This window comes from Petaurus breviceps, unplaced genomic scaffold, assembly GCF_028583685.1.
Source record: "Petaurus breviceps papuanus isolate PSGF00001 unplaced genomic scaffold, PetGlider_PUasm1.0 689, whole genome shotgun sequence".
Taxonomy (NCBI): domain Eukaryota; kingdom Metazoa; phylum Chordata; class Mammalia; order Diprotodontia; family Petauridae; genus Petaurus; species Petaurus breviceps.
The window spans coordinates 8,630,150-8,650,230 of NW_027186458.1; the positions used below are offsets into that span (position 1 = coordinate 8,630,150).

At 51.6% G+C, this 20,081-nt stretch overlaps 1 protein-coding gene across 1 annotated transcript; it reads left to right on the top strand.

The window, feature by feature from the left end:
• Positions 1–518: 518 nt before the first annotated feature.
• Positions 519–19,355, top strand: TEX15 (testis expressed 15, meiosis and synapsis associated). Its single transcript, XM_069104852.1, has 8 exons — positions 519–788; positions 1,837–2,109; positions 2,461–2,609; positions 3,042–3,078; positions 3,164–3,326; positions 6,799–14,060; positions 17,053–17,120; positions 18,437–19,355. The coding sequence occupies exons 1-8, from the start codon at positions 519–521 to the stop codon at positions 19,353–19,355; spliced, it is 9,141 nt and encodes a 3,046-aa protein (XP_068960953.1).
• Positions 19,356–20,081: the final 726 nt, after the last annotated feature.

Genomic DNA, 20,081 nt, shown 5'->3' on the forward strand with positions numbered 1-20,081 from the left:
AGGCGTGGCAGAAGGCCTCTCGGTCATGCTGTATGAGGCTCATTTGAAGGAGCCTGGTGTGTTGAACCCTGTTTCCTCATACTTGGAAAGCTGTGTCGTGGAAGAAGGATTAGGTCTGTGTTTTGGGCACCTGTGGGGAGGAACAGCAGCAATGGGTAGAACTGGAAAGGGGGGATTGGAAAGAAGGACGTCTCTTAGGAGGCCATTGTGAAAACTGTGCAAGAAACTTCAGCGTCAGGAGGGGTCTTTACACACTCAGAGCCTGGGGGACTACAAGGATGTGTTCAGAGACTGAAACATGCAGCACGCCCTGTACAGACCGCAGGACAGGTCCGGGGAGCAGCGGCAGAGTGCACCCCCCTCCCAAGGGCACCCTGAACATTCTGGGGTGCAGCCACAGCCCCCATCCTAGAGGGAGAATGCTTTCTCTGCAGATTTGAAGGAACAAATCTTACTGCAGATCAACTGATCGGCCCCAGAGGACCTAAAACTCAAGAAATGTCCTAGATGAAGTGGAAATGCAGAAGCCCGTGGTGATTAGTCAGAAGAAAACCTCCCAGCTGCGTCTGAAGGCTGCCGATGATGCTGAGAAGCATTTAGCTCCTCTGGTGCCCGGCATGGGAACAGAATGGGGACCGAGGCCGGCAGCGTCCCAGGGCAGGCATCGCTATGACCGGATGTGGGAGCCACAAGAGGCCTGGGTTCCAGTCCTGCTGCCCGGCCAGGTGGCCTCGGGGTCCTCACTGTGGATGACTACGGCACCCAGCCCTGGAGCTGTGGGGATAAGCGTTTGGCTCTCCTTAAAGGCCTTGTAGAAATGCACATTACTCTTAGCCAGCAGCCATATTTTTAAACTTTCAGTCATGCCTGACTCTTCATGACCCCATTGGGGGTTTCTTGGCAGAGATCCTAGAGTGGAGTGGTTTGCTGTTTCCATCTCCAGCTCATTTTCAGATGAGGAAACTGAGGCAAACAAGGTGAAGTGAATTGTCCAGGAAGTGTCTGAGGCTGGATTTGAACTCAGGTCCTCCTGACTCCCGGCCAGCTAGTTGCGCCATCCGCCATCAAAATTATCCTGTTTCTTTTAGTCAGCCAGAAAAATCAAAAACTAAAGAGGAATGGATAATTATTTACAAAAATTTTAAATGCCTATGAAATGAAAGGGATTTTCTAAAAAAGAAATCTTCATTCCAGTTGTGACAGTGCCTAGTAAAATGAGTGTTTCAGTGTGAATCACACAGAGCCAGAGAATTACACGTCTGTGCTCAGTCCAGGCTGGCCCGGCCTCCTCCTGTGGCTTGCAGAGCCATCCCGCTTGTCTGGGCTTTCTTCTGCCCCGCTTCTCTTCTGTGCATTAAAAAAGAAATGCTTTGGTGACTCCTTTCCTCCTCTCAGCACCCCTCTGAATGACCCCTCCCCCCGGAAGATAAAAAGACAGCCCTTGAAGCAGACAGATCCCCACGTCGGACAGGTGGGATGAGAGGGGGCAGCCTGCTCCGTCGTGGGACTCCCGGCCACTGTGGCAGTGATCGGCAAACACAGCAGTCCTCACAGAGAGCCAGCAGGACAGGAGGGGGTCCTCAGCCTCCTCTGGGTCAGTCCCAACTGGGGCTGCTGAAGCTGCAGGCCTGGGATTGATACAGAGTGTGGGGAATGAGGCCAGCTGGCTGGAATGCATTTTCCTGCATAGTAAAAACAGCAGGTTCAGGGGCAGCCCCAGCTGAGGGCATGATCCTGGAGGACTATGGGTGGCTTCTGTGAAACATTTCAAGACGTACCGTGCTTGTGCTAGCTCATGGTCCAAGTGAGAGTGGAAGGGGTGCTGTCTGCCTGCAGGACGCCGGCGTGAGGGCCCCAGGTGGACGAACAGTGCATGTGTGTGCATATGGGTGGGGGGACTCACGGGGAGATGTGGAATGGACCAGATACAGCCATCGGCCAAGTGAATACGAGGGGTTTGGGCAGGAGAGGCCAGAGGCCAGGGTGACCGCACGGTTCCAAGACTGCAGCCTTGGGCCTGGCTTGCTTCAGTGGACACAGAGTGCTTTGGAGGAGGGAAGGTTGGGGGCGGAAGATGAGATCCAGGTGGCTTGCAGGGTCCATGGCTTTGTGAGCTGTCTGTGGGGAGAAGGGGCTGCTGCCAAGCATTCTTTCCCATCTTTCCTCCCTGTTTCCTTGCATCCTCCCTCCCTCCTTTCCTTCTTTCTTCCTGATTCTTTCCTTCCCTCCTTTCCTCACATCTTCCCTCCCTCCTTTCCTTCTTTCCTTCCTGACTCTTTCCTTCCCTCCTTTCTTTACTTGCAGCCTCCCTCTCTCCCTCCTTCCCTCCATGCCTTCTTTCTCTTTACTTCCTTTCTTCCTTCCCCACCCTCCCCACCACCCCAGCTTTTTCAGAATCCATGTCTATAAAGACAAGCATTTGCAGGCATTGTCAGTGGGGCCGGCCCCCTGTGCGGTCAGCCTGGAGCCGGGGGAGATGCCCAGGACATGGCCTTAGCAGGCATCCTGGGGCATTTCCTGCAGGTGACTCAGGCTGCGCCTGCATCAGGACCAGCTGAGGAGCCGGCCTCTCCTCTTGCACAGGAAGCCGCTGGCCACTCGTTTCCTAGGTAACCAGGAGGCAGGCTGAGGGAGATATTGGAAAGGCCTTTCTCCTGTGTCTCCCTTCGTCATCCTCCGCCACTGCTGCTGCCAGGGAGATGGAAACGAGATGGCCCCGTTTCTTCCCTGTACGTGGGAGCTCATCAAAGACAGCAAGCCCCGAGAAGGGCCCTGGTGTATGGGGAAGGGGTGGTGCAAGCAGCTTTCTTTACAGCTCGGTCAGAGGAGGGTCTGGGGAGGCATCAGGGCAGGTGCGTCTTGAGTGTCTGCAAGGGCAGAGGTGGAGGGGTCAGCAGAGATAGAGTGGTCGGCCAGCATCCCGAGACCCCACCCCAGATGCTGGCTGGCTGGCTGTGTGACTCTGGGCACCCCTTTCCCTCAGTTTCCCCTAATGATAGCACTCCCTCTCAGGGTTGCTGTGGGTGCTTTGCGGGCCTCAGAGCAGCTGGAGACATCCTGCCATCCCTGTGGATCTCGGTGGGCGGGGGAAGGGTTCACGCGGCTCTGCGCGTCTTTGGCCCGGGACATCAGCCTTCATTTTTTTCTGCTCTGTCTCTCACAGGTTTATTTCTATGAATACAACACGCTTTCGAAGCCCGTGGATAGACCCCGGCAGTGCCTTCCTTACGCCACCGTGACAGTCAGATTCCTCGGGCAGAAAGCAGGGAGCGAGCCCACTATCACCTCCTTGCGGTTTCTCTCTGAGGGCTTTCCCGCATGGCCTGGTAAGCCCCCGCGTTCACTGGGCGCCTTTCCCCTCTCCATTGGCCGTTGGGAGAATGAGAAATTCTGTTTAAAAATAAGCAGAACACCTAAAGCTGTGGGGTCTCACGGCTGTGCTGTGCCCTGCAGGGCTGGGCTGGAGGGATATTCCCACAATGCCCTTGGAGGCTCAGGCAACATCGTTGATATTTTCCCCGTTGCTTTCAGAAGTCTTGTCAGTCAACAAGGCCATTGGTCCAGCCTTGCCTGGAGGCCTGAGCCCATTCTGAGGCTGGAGCTGCCACGAGCCCTGCCCAAGAAGTTGGGAGAGTCAGGGGTCGAGGCCACAGGTGGCCCTCTAGGTCCTCAACTGCGGCCCTTTGGCCCAATCCAAACTTCACAGAACAAATCCCCTTCATAAAAGGATTTCTTCTGTAAAACTTGGGCTCGGCCAAGAGGCTGCACTCAAGGCCACTTGTGACCTCAACTGCAGGTTCCCCACCCCTGGGATAGGCTGTTCCATAAAGATGTTCAGGTGAGGAGGTAGCCGCCCCTTACAGGACGGAGCGATCTCATGGTCTCGGCGCTCTTCTCCATACCCTGTCTTTTGTAGAGGACCTGGGTGGCCTCTGGGAGTGGGGTGTGGTTGTCAGCCCCAGGACACGGTGGTCTGTATTTACTGCGAGCCAGAGGGAAGGGCAGCAGCCCTGAACACCCAGCCTGATGGAGTGAAAATGGAGCAGTGCCACCACTGAGCTCCTGCCTTAGTTGTGCCCCTGCCTGGCGTGCTCTCCCTCCTTTCTTCTCGGAACCCCCAGATCCCGCTGAGGCTAGATTTTAGCCCTGCTTCCTACACAAGGGCTTCTCCGATCCCCAGCCGGAATGCCCTTTCTCCCCAGATGCTGTTTGTAAGTGCTTTTTTCTTTGCACACACGTCGTTCTCCCCCAGGGCTGGACCTGTTTCCTTTTTGGCATTGTATCTGCAGCACCTGCTCAGATGTGGGTGGATTGCCTGATCGGATTCCTCAGGAGCTCGTTTAGACCGTGGGGTGCAGGCGGGGTGGGGGTGCCTCTTCCCTTCTCTGTGCTTACTGCTTTGGGTCTTTCTGAGCACTACCTGCTACCCCCAAAGGCACAAAATTTGAGAGTAGGGGGAGGCTACCTCAGGCCTCGTCCAACCCCCTCCCCACCTCCAGCAGGAATCCCAGTAGAGCTGACGGACAAAGGCGGTCCCCCAGTCTCTGCTGGAAGATGCCCAAGGAGGGTGGAGCCATCCCTCCCCTTTTCAGGTGGCCCGTTGCCCTTTGGAGCACCTCTCATGGGGGGAGGCACCAAGCGAGTCCCTCATCTACACGATGGCCCTCCAGCTCCCATGTCCTTCTTGAGACTGAACAAGCCATCTTGCAGCTCCACCTCCTGTGGTCTGGACTCACGGACCCTCCCGGTCCTGCCTGTCCTTTTTTTCAAGAAGCCCTCCAGTTTATCAGTGTGCTCCTTGAATTGGAGTGCCCAGCTATGACCAGGACTCTGTGTGGAGTCTCATAGGGTGGTCCCCTGAGAACCCCAGATCTTTTTCTGAACAGCCATTATCTAATTATGCCTCCCTTCATTTAAGGCTTTGACATTGGGGCAGCTATGTAGCACAGTGAATAGAGCACTGGCCCTGGAGTCAGGAGGACCCGAGTTCAAATCCGGCCTCAGACATTTAACACTTACTAGCCATGTGACCTTGGGCAAGTCACTTAACCCCAATTGCCTTGCTTTCCCCCTCCAAAAAAAGACTTTGAAATTGATTTTGGGGGTAGTTAGACTTTACATCTGTCACTGGTGAATTTCAACTTCATAGTTCCTGCCCAGCGTTCCAGCGTGTCAGGAATTTCCTGCGTGCCATCCCTCCCTGCTTTGTGTGGCCTACAGATCTGATAACTGTGCCTTTCTGGAGGTCATTGTCCAGATAGTCAGTAGCTCAGGGCCAGGCACAGATCCCTGGAGACCCCTTCCCCACCGACACTGCCGTCCCGGACGTTAGAGCTGAACCCCTCTGCGCGTGACCCCCTTGGCAGCCCATCTCTGCAGCATCACCGTCCTCTGAGAAGCTGTTGTAGAATTGGGCTTTTGGCTCTCTGCAGTCTAGACTCCCATTACTGGGCACAGTGGGGTTAGCCTGGTGTGATCTGTCCTGGAGGAGGCTGGCGGGCTGTCATTCAGCCAGGACCCTGTGGAGGGGTTTTCCTGGCAAAGACGCCGGGCTGGTCGGCTGTTTCCTTCTGCAGTGGCTTCAGGCTAACAGAAGTTGAGGCATTTGCCCAGGGTCACACAGCTGGTGGGTGTTGGAGGCCAGATTTGAGCTCAGGTCCTCTTGAGCCACCCCATTGCCTTGAGGCCATCTTAGCTCTTTGGGACCTCTGGTTTACTTCTCAGGTGCTCACTCACCGTCTCTTTAATGACAGTGCCAAGTTCACAGGTGGATGAGACCCAGGCTGGCCTGCTCTTTACTCACTTAAAAGCCCTTGGTCATAGCAGCAAACCCCCCGCAATTCCACACATGGGGATGTGGGCATAGGGAGCTTCTGGTGGGAAAACTCCCTCTGCCTGCCAGTGTGGAGCAATGACTTGCCATCCTAGGAAGCTGCCAAGAGTAGCCGTGGGTCAGGCCCCTTGCACAGAGTCACCCAGGCCAGGAGGCATGAGAGGCGGGACTTGAGCCCAGATCATCTGGTTTTGAGGGTCTCAGGCATCACCAGTCTCAGCTGTTCTCCCTCAGGGTCATCCTGCCCAAGAAACCATCCTTCCTGAATTTTAATCCAAATTTTCAATATTCATAAGACTACTTTAGACATGCTTTTGTACAGATATAACCATGTCTCCCCCTCGCCTTGCAAGGTGAGAAAACCAGTTAAAGTTTCTCCACAATATCCTTCACCCCCAAAGATTTAGCACTGGACACTCCGTCAAGACTCCTTCCTTCAGTATTTGCTTTATGCCAGGCAGCGTGTGAATGTTGGGAATACGGAGAAAAGCAGAGATACAGGGTCCTGTTTTCCAAGAGTTCCCACTCCAAAGGGAGACTGCAGGCAAATAAAGAGGCAGTCACTGCATATGTACACACACACACAGGGAAGATAGAGAGTTGAGGGCAGGGGCTCTCAGAGGAGAGGCTCTGGCAGGTGGGCGCGAGGGGAAAGGCCAAGGACATGTCTGAGATGAGTCTCGAAGTTGCTGGGAAGAGTTAGACATGAAGGGTGAACAGAACCCAGTCAAGGGGAGAGAGCCAGGGAAATGCCCAGAGCTGAGGGATTGGTACAGGAAGGGCTGAATGAGACGTTGCCAGGTACGAGATGCGGTTACCAGCTCCTCTCTGACATGAGCCCTTGGAGTGATGGCCTCCAGCATCCTTCCCAGCTGCCTTCTCAGATCCCACCCGCCTTCACGATCATCATTACAGGGAGATGATTTTCACCCACGTGTCCTTTTTTTCTTTCTAACTCGCAGCAGAAGAAAGGGGCTCCCTGAAGAACTGTACCATTGCCAAAAGAATCGGGAAGGGAAAGGACGCCACGGTCATCTATGAGCATTTCCCGAAGCCCACGGATCCCTCAGCCCAGAACGGCTGCTGCTGTGCTGCGGAGATGAATTCTTGGGCCACCGACGGATCCTCCCCCCTTGAAAACGTACAGAACAATCGCTTCTTTGCCGTAGGCCCCGTTGACCACCAGACTGAGCATGGTTTAGCAGAAGGCCACAACCTGTCTCAGGTGCAAACCACCGAGGCTAGACTGCCCCTCCCACCCAGTGGGGATGCCGCCCAAAGTGTGAATGGGGACCTGCTGATAAACCTTGAAAAATTCCTTGCCACCCTGTCTGCCGCAGTGGCTCTCCCTAATAGCATTGGTGCCAGTACCGTGACTACCTCCAAGCTTATCAAGGACCCTAGACTGCTGAAAAGAGGAGCCCATGACCAGGCAAACCCTGAGACAGGCTCCGGAGAGACTCTGCCCTTGGAGAGCAGGGAAGAAAGCCCTGGCTCAGAAGCGAATCCTTCGCCATCCCTGCCTGCGCATGCTGCCCTCCCCTCCGGAGCAGCCCCTCCTGAGCCCACGGAGCTCCATCAGGTCTCCCCGTTCCCTGAGGGCATGTTTTATCAGGACGGTGCTTATGGAGCTATCTCCCAGGCAGCCTCGGATGATGCAAAGGAAGGCCAACCTAATAGTGATCTTCAGGTCCCTCTTCCAGAAAGCGAGAACCAGGAGTGTAGTGACAAAGAAATGCATAGCTCAGGCCAGACAAACAGGATCCTTCTGCCATTTAAGAAACAAGCCAGAGGAAAGTATATCCCAGAGATGAGTCACTTTCCTAGAAAGGGCATGCCAAGGGATACCAGTCCAAAGAGGCTTAGTAACCCAAAAACCTGGAAATTACAGCCTGCTGAATTCCAAACTGTACATGAAAGACTTCGACCACCTTCTCCTCCAGAACCTCTCCAGGCTCAGCAAGAAACCAGAGATAAATCCATTCAGGATACACAAAATACGAAAAGCTTGAACACTGACACAGAAAAACATTCCAAAGAAGGAAGAAAGAAATACACCAGGAAAAAAGATAGTTATGACTGTACTCATGGAGAAGGGAGAAGCTTAAGAGATTTTAATCTTCCCCATGAGAAGCACAAGACTTGGATTTTATCCCGCCAAGACTATGAAGCTTGTAAAAAGCCTCAGAGCCAGGGGCCAGCTGTTCAGATGCAAGCTTCCCCACCCCCTCCAGAGCAAGAAGAGAAATCAAACAGCAAACATCCACCTCGTAAATCAGAAAATAGTTACCCTCCTGCAGGCGCACAGAAGTCTTCAAAAAACTGCCTTGAAGAGTGGTTGAGATGTGAAAGAATGTACATTAATAAACATTTTTCCAAATCTCCAAAAGTAACAGAATTGAAAACAGGAAGATTGCATGTGATACCCATTGGTACGAAAGTCGATGCTCCCCAGGACATGGACAGCATCAGTCAGAGCAAAGAAAAGCCTCATGATTTGATTAATTTGTCACTTGATACGAAAGTGCCTCATTTTGAGGAGATCAGAGATGAAAAAGGGAAATGCCCGCTTGTTCATAGGGGAAATGAAAATGAGCCAGTGTCCCCAGCTGGCTCACAGCAAAATGGCAGACTGAATGACTGTCTTGTTGAAGAGGTAGCCAGGAGTCAAGATTGTCCTGTATTCTGTGACCCAGTGTTTGGGGATGATGATGCCTCTTTTCCTGATCTGAACGTTTGTTTTCAAGAACCAGAATTTAGGAGTGAAGAAAGTGATGACCCACATCCTAAAAGAGAGGGGAGACAAAGTCCTTTTGTGGAAAAAAATAGAATGGAAAACATTTATGTAGATGAGAAGCAAGTTGTTCATATGAACAAAACCTGCACTGCTATTGTCAGTGATGAGAGAGAGATTAAGAATCTGGGAAGCTCAGCAGGAATGTATTCTGAAAAGTTTTCTTCCACATTTAGCTTAGCCTGGAAAAAAAGCTGCGTGTCTACAGAAGCTGCCTTGGTTGAAAGTGAAAACAGAGTTACTCCTGGGAATCAGGGAGAGAGCCTTCTCAGTGATGAAAGGAAGCTGATGCCACAGGTAGCCACGTTGTCTGAGGCCACAGGCTCCTGTGCATCCCACATACACAAAGACTCCGGGACCAGCATGCCTTTCCCTGCTGCTCAGATGCCAGGGCCCAGTACTGGGTATGAAGACCACCAAGGCGAATTCCTTGGTCTTGACCAAACTGTCCAGAGCCCCAGTTTTGGAGCATGGGGGAGAAATGTATTCGAGGAACATGGAGATAACTTGGGATACAGCAAACCCAATGAAGGCTGTGAACTACCCACAATTAGCAAGGACCTGACGTTGCTATTTCCTCAGGACCTGGCCTTTGACAATGAGATTGAACTAGAATTTGAACAATGTGAAGGGTCTTTGCTGCAACAAGACACAACCATCCACAGTGGAATGTCTGCCGATGAAATGAGCTCTCTGTACCAGATGCTGGAATCTCGTATAGACTGGAAAAATGTGTTTGAAAGCAAGAGCTGGAAATCTTCAGAGGGTTCTGAAAGCTGTGTGCCACAGGAGGATGGAAGCCAGTGTTTCCTTAGGGAGAGCAGTTGTATTTATTCTTATACCCAGAGAAACCCCAGGGAGCTCTTCTGTCCAGAGGTGGTTCCCGATTTGCAGATTCAGATTACAAATATCATTCAGTCAGGAATTGCCCTTTGTCAGGACCCAGACATTTCAGAGGCAGAAATGAGTGATGCATGGCAAGAATCAGAGCCTGTGGCCAGTTCTTCCCAGTTTACCTGTGAGAACATAGACCGCCCTGGTGAAGAGCTTAGTGTGACGGTGTGTTCAGAGGCTTCAGAACCTAGGGGGAATTTGGTCCTCTCCCCACTTCCTGACCCAGCAGTTAAGGCAGGTGAAAATCCCCAGGTATTGTCTCCTCAACCTGCTGCTACTTCCCAGACCACAAAGAATCAAAGTACCTGCCCGCAGGCAAAGCCAAGGGATGCCCATAACAAAATTCCAAGGGTAAAGCACGGGGAACCTAAAAGGAGCAAAGGGAAGGCCCCAGCTTCCTTAAAGGACAAAATCATGCCAAGTAGAAATTTCAGGTATCCGGAACCATGTGACCTGACCAGAGAGACCACTCCTCACCAGTCGTCCGAGCAGTTCTCCTCTTTGTCCGAGGGAAGGATCAAGACCTTTTCGCAGTCAGAAAGGCACATCCAGAATGTTCTGAATGCCCTGTACAGCGAAGCATCCTTATGCAAGAGCAAACGTCTGTCCAGAAAACTTGACCAGGCTGTTCTTCATTTAAAGAAAGCGCACAGGAAAGTTCACCGATCCTTGCAGCTCATCACTAAAGTGGGGGAGAAAAGGAGAAATAGCCCCTTGCCCAAGTCCTATGAGGTCATACGCAACAGTTTATGGGAATGTTGTGACTTGGAAGGTTATAATTTTTTGACAGAAAGAAGGTATTATTCAAGGCATTATTGGCAGAAGAGAAAAGATGACAGACAGGAAGAGAAGAGGACATTAGGTTTGGAAGTGGTTTGGTCTCAGACCCCCGCCTCAGACCAACAGGGCTGTGGCAGCAGCAGCAAGGACCAGGGAGCCCGAAGGTCACTCTCCACAGAAGGTCCGTCCAGTGAGACCTCTGTGAGTCATGTGAGCACTCTGAGAAGCGCCAATCCTGACAGACTACATCACTCTGCATCTCGGGGATCGGCATCGAGCAGGGGCACTTGGAAAGATCCAAGAAGGTCTGACCACAAGGTCCCTGGTGAACAGTCTCATCACTCTGACAGGGAAAGGAGTTTCGACTTTGTCTTCTTGTCTAGCATTCATACTGAAGAAAGAAGTGAGAGGCCCTTGAGTGATCTCACATCCAGGAAGGCTTCCTCACCACCCCATTCTGCTCCATCTAGAATGGAAAGAAATGTGAAGTTTTCCAATGGCCTTGGGGAAAAGAGCCTTCCCCTTGATCCCAATAAACCAAATATAGAAGGTGATGGTGAGACTCACTCCAGAGGGAATTCTGACCTATTATTCGTTTCTGTCTTAAAATCAAGCACAGAACACTTTTTCAATGTTGACGCCTCTGCAACAGATCACCTGAAGTTGCCTAGAGATCCCCCCAAGTTGGAAGGTCACCTTCCTGCAGAAAAGTTACTAGCAGCTGCAGTGAGCTTAAAACCAAGCTCTGGTTCAGAACACTTGGTTGGGGGCTCAGACAGTACAGCCCCCTGGACAAGGCAAGAGGGAGACAGTGGACTTCAGAACTTTTCCTGCATCTCTGTTAAAAATAACACAGCTGAATGGTGGACACCTCACTCCAAGAAGCTGTCCAAGGGGCTGCCGATTGGTGATGGTCTTGCAACCCACACTTTGTCTCTACAGCAGGAACAGCCACCACTCCCAAATGATGGAGAGGATGCTTTAGATACAACTTGGGAGCCTTGCAAAAACTCCCCTCAGAGAGGGGATAGGAAGGAGGGAAGTGGTTCTGAAAGTGCCATCATGGGGCCTGCACCACTTGAGAAAAATAAAATATGCAAGAAAAATGCTGTTGAGTCTCTCCCTTTGAACACTTCTTTGGAGAACACCAGGAACTCCTCATCACAAAAACCCATGGTAAAGAAAGAAGATAAAGAAATACAGATGAAACCAGCAGAGAAGGAACAACAGCCAGAAAAGCCAATGGAAGAAGCAAGTGTTTTACCAGGAACTCCTGAGACATTTATTCAGATGGAAGGGCAAGATAAACAGGGCCAGGCCTTGGACAGTTCTGTGGTGGCTCTCTCTTGTGGCAGAGTGACTCCCAGTCTGCTGGCCAGGACTGAGGAGGAGGAAGGGAGAATGGAAGCAGAACATGAGACAATTCTCTTCCCCAGTACACCTCCAGCCACAATAATGGGTGATCCTGCCCCAGGGAGGAAGGGAGTCTCCCAGACAGGTGCCATATACATGCACCTGGGGATCCCTGAGGTTGGCCCTGCTCAGCAGTCCCCTCCCACCAGTGAATCAGAGGAGGATCAGTCTTCAGAAGACCCTACTACACTCATCATGAAACTATCGAGAATTCTGCAAAAGGCAGACAAGGCATCCACGCTGAAGAGTTTACAGGAACAAATCAAAACATGTCAAAATGTCCTTCCTTTATTCATTGAAGCTTTCGAAAGAAAACAAAAATGTTCCTTTAAACACGTGCTGATTTCCCGGGATTTGCTGGTAGAAGGGAATGGGTGGAGTAACTGTAGACGTCACCTCCACCCTGGAGCTGTGGACTCTCTGGTGGAACTCCAAATGATGATGGAAACCATGCAGTTCATCGAGAACAAGAAAGGTCTCCTGGGCAGGGAGCCCACGTTCCGCAGCTTGCTCTGGTATGATGCTTCCCTTTATAGCGAGCTGTTCCGGGGGGATCAAGGCTACCAGCAGCAGTCCTGTCTCTACCCAGCTTTCCAGGACAGGCTCAAGTACAATACCTTGAGTGAGTTACAGCACTACCATGGCCAATTAACCAAGCTGTTAGAGGAAGCCCGGAAGGACAACAAATCCTACTACGCGGTCTTGAAATACAGACGGCAGATTGAGGAGTGTGAAGACATCATGAAACGCTGCTCAAACTACTTTGATTTTACTCTTTCAGCACCATTCACATGTGGGGTTAATTTTGGAGATAATTTAGAAGATTTAGAAATGTTAAGAAAAAGCACTTTGGAACTGATCAGTAACCAGGACCATTTCCCTAAAATTCAGTTTTGTCCTGGGAAACAAGACCACCTCTGGATCATCATGGAAATGATCTCCTCCAAGATGCACTTTATAAAAAATTCTGAATCAGTTAGTATGAAGGTATCTCTCTACGGCCTGGAACACATCTTCTTTGATGCTGCTAAAAGTCTTGTTTGGAAAGAGAGGGGCCTGTCAATCGGCAGAAACGACTCCCCCCAGAGGATGAAGGAAGAGGAACTCACATTTAACCAGCGTGCCGTTAAGAAGCTTCAGCAGATCTATGAAACCGTAGAGGCCAAAAGCAAAGCGGAACATGCTGCCACGGGTTGGCTTGAGGAAACTGTTGGAAACATTCCCAGTAAGCATTGTGATTGCTTAAAGGAAGAGGGGCTTGGCAGGGGAAGCTTCCGGTTTAATGACACTTTGTTCTCTCTCCCAGATATTTGCCGTGTTGGAGAAATATTAGACCAAGCAGAATCTGCTGACCTGAAACAATTAGAGGAACTTAGAGTGAGGTGCAGAGACCACCTGGAAACCCTAAAGAAATGCTTCCAGATTCTGCAGGAGGCCTCTGTGGACAGTGTCTTAATCACGGAGGACACCGTGCTGGACGTAGCCAGCAAGCCCAGCCATCCAGTTGTCCTCCTGAAGCCTGAAGCTGTCGAGATGTACATCGAGGTGGTCATGCTTGCTGAGACCATTCACTTCCTGAAGAACATCATGGCCAAGAAGCTGGGCCAGCCAAGGTTTCGGGGCATGCTGTGGTTCGATTTGTCTCTCCTTCCAGAGCTGATAGAAAACCAAGAAAAAACAGCTTCCTTTTCATTTGTCAGAGAGAATGCAGCAGCCTGCCTGTGGGAGGCAGTGGAGGCCGCCATCCTGGAACTGAAGGGGGATGCCACCGTCATCTGCGAGTACCCTGAAGGGGCCAACTCTGCTTACGCCCTCCAGCTGCTGTCCAGAGAACTGGCAGAACTCTCTGAAATAAGGATACTCCTCGAACAGGCCACCCCTCCAATCACCACCTACACGGACCTGGTGCCTTACACCATGTCAGTAAATTATGGCACGACCCTTTCTGAGCTTGAACACAATTATAACCAGTTTGCCGTGTTGTTGAAAAACCTAACTTTGGCCTCCCAGAAAGACCTGGGGAAAATGGCCCACGTTATGAAGATCATGAAGACCATAGAGCATCTGAAGGTCTCCTGTGTCCAAATGGGAAGCTGTGATATCTCCCTTCTCACCTGCCAGATGTTCTCCAATGCAGAGAAGGCCCACCAGCAGGAGAAGGAGAAGACCAGGGTCATTCCTAAGAAGAAGTCCAGAAAGGTCACCAGGAAACGGGGGCCCTCTCGGAGGGCATCAGCATCTCGTTCGGGTGAACCCCTCAAAGATCCAGTGGTCTCCATAAAAAGATGCTTCCTTTGTGAAAGCAGCCAAGAGCATCCTGATCCACCAAGCTGCAAAAAAACAAAGGTAAGGATGTCTTCAGGTCGCAGGCCTCAGGCCTCCCTCCACACCCCCAAAGCTGCTGCCTCTGCCCCTCTGAGCTTTTCCTGATCTCTCCTTGGCACTTCCCCACTTGTCTCTCAGCTGTCTCTGTGCTCGGCTCTCCCCTGGCACTGGACTGTAAGCCATGAGCTGAGTCTCAGCGGAAACCAGGGAGAGGATGCCATGCCAGCCTGGGCAACAGAAGCACATGTCAAGGCAGGGATGTGGGAGATGAGTGTCTGGTGGGAGAACTGGCCAGACGCCAGTTTTCCTGTACTGTGCTAGGGAGGAAGAAGGAGAATGTCCAGCTGGGTCCCAGTGAATGCGAATAGTGGCTCCCCTGATGTGGTTACGCCTTTGCCCCTTTCCATGGGGCTGGCACCAATTCCCATATGTTACATCATTACGAGTTTGAGTCGTATGAATACAAATATGTGTAACTGCTTTGAGGGGCTGATCATTCACACTAATGGAGACCAAACTATGAAGAGGCTGGAATTTGTAGGGGGGTTCAGGTTGGGATGGCCAGGCACAGGAATGTGTGTTGGACTTTGGCGCCCATTGTATTTTCATGAGTCTTTTATGCCCTAATATAGTGTTGATTTTTTTAAAGGTTCCATGCATAGCTGAGCATACTTCTTTCTGTTCAATAATTAACTCTATTCAGTAATCACCAAAGATTAATCATATATAACTTTTTAAAAATTCTATTCATGTCCTTAATTTATTTCTTGTTACTTTTTTAGATTTGCATTAATAGTAATAATAATAATAACAGTAACTAATATTTACATGGTCACTAGGTGACACCATAGTGCACAGCTGGGCCTGGAGTCAGGAAGTCTTTTCCTGAGCTGAAATGTGGCCTCAGACACTTATTAGCAATGTGACCCTGGGCAAGTCACTTAACCCTGTTTGTCTCAGTTTCCTTATCTGTAAAATGAGCTGGAGAGAGAAATGGCAAATCAGTCCAGTGTCCTTGCGAAGAAAACCCCAGATGGGGTCTCAAAGAGTCAGACACAACTGAAACAATATTAGCGCAGTATTTATGTAGCACCTCAAGGTTTGCAAAGCACCGAGTGTATGTATTGCATTTGTCTCAATCTAAAAGGGGGTATGTTGAGGTCCTGAAATATTATAGTTTTACTGTCTATTTCTCCTAGCCTTTCTTTTCTTTTCTTTCTTTTTTAAGCAATTGGGGTTAAGTAACTTGCTCAAGGTTACACGGCCAGTTACTTCTGGGTATGGTGCTAAGTATCTGAGCCCGGATTTGATCCCCAGGTCATCCCGACACTGGGGCCGGTGCTCTTACTCGCTGAGCCACCTGGCCTCCTCTCCTTTTTTTTCTTTAAGTATTTAGATATTATACTTTTTGGGGAACATGTGTTGAATATTGATACTAGTACATTGCCTTCAATTATGAAGTTATTTCTCTGTTTATCTCTTTAATCAACTCTATTTTTGCTGTTAATGCTTCTGAATTCATGACTGTTACCCCACTTTAAAAAAAATTTCTACTGAAAAATAACATTGTCCCCCTTCTCTTATTTTAACTCTGTGTGAATTGTTGCTTTCTGGTCCAGAATATATATTGTTAGAGTCTGCCAGTACCTGAGCTCCTTGGTCAGAGTCTGCCTTTTGCCCTTTTTTTGTATTACCTGTGCTCAGTACGTAGTAGGAATTTAAAAAAGACTTCTTGCGATTGCCCCTTTCTCACTTCTGCTTTCCTCTTCCATTACATGAGTGAATTCATCCCATTTATATTCACAGTCAAAACAATGGCTTTTGTATCTCTATCTGATTCTATTAGGATTTTTCTTCTCTTTGCTTTCCCACCCTCCTCTTTACAAAGAAAAAGAAGCTGGTAAGTTTGGCATGGACTCCGTACTAGTAACGTATGCTTGCTACCATCTGTTTCCTTTTCTCCCTCTCACCCAGATGCCAGTCACACGTTTTTATAAACTTTTTCCCCTTTAAATCCTGCTTCAGGATCCACCCCATGAGGTTCGAATTTGCTTGGCTCATGACTAATCTCTTTATGGATCATTATTATTCCCCATCCCTTTTCTCAAATCCCTCCTGTTTCCCAGTTCAGTGAAAGTATTTCCACACCAAATTCTGTGTATGTGTGTGTGTGTGTGTGTGTGTGTGTATACACGTACTACAACGGGGAGGGTTCGAGGAAAAAAAGATGTGAACGTGACTAATGTGGAAATATATTTGTATGACTTCATATATAATGAATATTTAACTTTTCCTTTCTCATTGGTTGGGAGGTGAAGGGAGGGAATTTGGAACTGAAAAGAAAATTTAAAAAAAAAAAGAAAAAAGATGGTGTTTTGTCCATGTTTGATCTGTCTGGCAGGCACTTAGTGATGCAGCTGACTAGCTCTGGTGTAAGGGTAGGGCTGGACCCAGAGTGTGGGGTATAAGACAAGATGAGGCTGGAAAGGGGAGAGCCTACAGCTCTGGGGCACACACGGTGGGCAGGAACTGAGGGCATTCGAGCAGAGGCTCAGGTCGACCATGTCAGGGTCAGTGGGATCAGAAAGGCCTTGGAGAGACGGCTGCTGTAAGAGTTCACCCGGACTCCCATGGGGTGGTGGCTGGAGCCTCCCAGGTCTCAGGGAGCTGAGAAAGGAGACCCGGACAAGCGGCACAGCTTTGAAACAGATGGCGTAGGGCCGTGTTCATCTTCCTTGTGGTTCTCTGTCGGTGGAAATACTCAGTCTCCATAAGTGTCAGAATAAGAAAAGACAAAATTATCAAAGGATTAAAAAAGGATGTAACCCCCAGACTGTGAACCTGTCAGACGGGGGGACGGTAGGGCCCCAGAGAGAGAGAACTCCCCCCACAACAAAAAAACAAGGTGAGCTTGAGGTGCTGGCGGGATATCCCCGTGTTAGTGGGTAGCGATGTTCCTGTGGGAAAACGAGAGGGTAACTGGCTCGGTTTGGGTCTCCCGGTCTCCCCACAGATGGGCGGCCTTCTCCCGACGGATTTCAAGAAGCCCAAGCAGCTGAAGGGGCCCCTCCAGGAAGAAAGGTATGAGCCAAAGATCTAGCTTCTGTAAAGACGGGCCTCAAACTTCCTCATCTCTGAGCATCAAGGGGTCTTCTCATCAGCCTCCCTCCACCACACCTGCAAGAATCCCTCCTCCAGCATGGGCAGCCACTGGTCATTCAGCTTTCACTCGCATACCTCCAGGACGGGGAGCTCACTTCCTGTCCCAGTGGGGCATTGTCATATTCAGATGGAGTCAGAATCCATGGCTTGGCCTCGTTGGCCTCATCCTGCCCTCTGTGGTCAAGGAGGGCAAATCCAAGCCCTTTCCCCATTCTGGACCTATGGATACTAGTAGCCAGGGCATCTCATTGCCCGAGGTTAAAGCCCTCCAGTTTCTTCCAATGAGAGTTGTGCGGTGTTGTCTCCCTCCCCTTCCTGGGTTCTGCTTTCTGTGTCTGCCTGACGCCTGCCCAGAGCTGAGCCCACTCCTGCAGGAGAAGCCTTGGGTTTGGCCTGGGTTCAATGCCCGGGTCTCCTACCTGGTCTGTGTGCGTCCAGGCAAGTCATGTCCCCCACTTTGCCACAGTTCCCTCCTTTGTAAGATAAGGGGGTTTAAAGGCATGCTCTCTGAGCCCATCATGGTCTTTGATGCTAAGAGGGGAGACCCCCTGGGGCAGAGGACAGTGGTATTCTTGTTCTGGAGACTGGCTCAGTGCAGGAACTAAGGCCAGATGGACACATTCACATGCCCTGGAGAATGAGGACAGAGACCTGGGGGGTGGGGGGGGGCCAGTCTGACCTCCCCTAGGGCTGTGCAATTCACCAGTCAGAGGGAGGGGGCATGGGCCACGCCCTGAAACTCCCCCTTGACTTCTCCCCACCCCCTGTGTTCCTGTCCTCTCTGGAGCCTGTGAGCCTGAGGCAGCAGCTGCTGTGGGACAGGTCCTGGAGCCTTCAGCGGGCACTTCTGGGCAGGGCCTAGGGAGCACAGCCCACACCCTCCATTCCAGGCCCATTCTGTGGTATTTCTGCAAACCCACCCCTCCTCCCGACTTCTGGACTTGTCCAGGGACTCTGTGTCCTGATCTGCTGGGCTCTGTGTGTGTGCATGTGTGTTGTGTATGTGTGCATGTGTGCGTGCATGTGAGTATGCATGTGTGCACTGTGCGTGTGTGGTGACCATATGTGTGTAGCATGAGCATATAGTATATGTGTGTGCAGAGTATGTATGTCTGCGTGTGCACATATGCAGTGTGGGCCAAGAGCTGTGTGTTCACAGAGTACCCAGGTAGGTCTGTGTGTGCCTGGCACATGGGGGGAGCCCTCTGCCTCAAGGCTCCCTTTCCTCATGCCAGGGAGAAGACAGCAGATGGGGGCGCCCCTCTGGACCTCGACCCCCCACCCTGTCTGACCCAGACCAGGCAGGGGTCTCCAGGGCCTAGCTGCCTGCTCCCCCAGCAGGACCTCGTCGAGGACAGCCCCCCCACTGCCGAAGACACAGCTGGGCAGCAGGGGAACCTGACGGGCATGAGAGGACGAGACCCATCTGGGAGCCTGAGGAAGAGAAGCTGGTCTGAGGGGATCTTGCCTGGTGCTCCAGACCTCACTGCCCACCTGAGGTCAGCACCACGTGCCCTCCAGGCCAGCTTCCACAGTGGAGCCAGTCTCCATTCTGCTGCCGCGGCTGAGGACTTGAGCTGTGTCCGTGCAGACTGCAAGGTGCTCCTGGATGGTACCAGCGGCATCCACGCCCTGACTGTGATCCTGCCGGGCCACGAGGCTGTGGTCCTGCAGCCCGCCTGCCCCAGCCCCACAATTTCCTCCCAGCCAGGTCTAAGGGCTGAGCCTGCAAACCAGGTGGCCCCAGGGCCCCACGAAGGGTGCCCCTTCTCCCAGCAGCAACAGCCCAAGGACATGCCGAGGGCCTCCGTGCCAGCCTCTGGGGGCTGGGCCAGCCAGGGGGCACACAGCCCCACGCACCCTCACTCTTCATGGCCCATCAACCACTCTTGTGGGAGCAGCAGCAACCCTGTCACCCAGACCCAGGAAGGGACAGCGTCCAACAAGGGCCAGCCCCTGCCCGCAGCCCCCGTCTGTCACGTGCCTGCTGCTGACCCCCCGAGGAGCAGCCTCGGACAGCTGCTGCTGCCTGGGCAGGGTCTCGGCCTCTGTGCCTCCCACGGTGCCCTCCCGGCCCCGCCACGGGCCCCCTGCTCTCCTCACCCAGGCGCGTGCCGCACACGTGGTGAGTACTGCGAGGCTTCAGCCTTCTAGACGTCCCACAGCAGCCTTGCTGCTCTGCCTTTCTGTGTCTCCTCCTTCTCCGTCTCGGTCTCTCCCTCCTCCCTGTCTGCCTTTGTCTTTTCTCCCTCTCTGCCCCTGCCAGTTTGTCTCTGCTTTTTCTCTGTCTTTATTTCTCTTCCTCTCCTCTTCTCTCTCTCTGTCCTTATCCCCCTCCCCTCTGTCTCTCCATCTCTTTCTCTCTCTGTCTGTCTCTTCTCAGGTGTTTATTTCCCTTGCTGATAACTTAATCTAAAGAAGGTAGAAGAGGCCACTTCTCCCAGGCCTGATGCTAGCCATTAAGGGCTAGTGGTGGGTGGCTAGGTGGGGCCCTGGAGTCAGGAGGACCTGAGTTCAAATCCAGCCTCAGGCATTTAACACTTACTAGCCATGTGACCTTGGGCAAGTCACTTAACCCCAATTGCCCTTTCAAAAAAAAAGAAAGAGGGGGTAACATGGGAACCTTGGGAGCCAAGATCGCAGCCAGCAGAAGGTCCATGATGGTGAATACCAGCAGGGCGCGGGCCCTTGATGGCAGCTGTCCATGTGGTCAAGCTGAAGGTGGTCAGAAGCTGCAGAGAGAGGGAGAACTCTGCCGGTGCCGCTGGGGTCAAGTCCATTGAAGAGGAGAAGGCAGCGTGTGGCTGCAGAAGGGCAGCCTGGCCCAGCACTGTCCCCGCGGATAACCATGCATGGTCCTCTCTGGGAACTGGAGGCTGC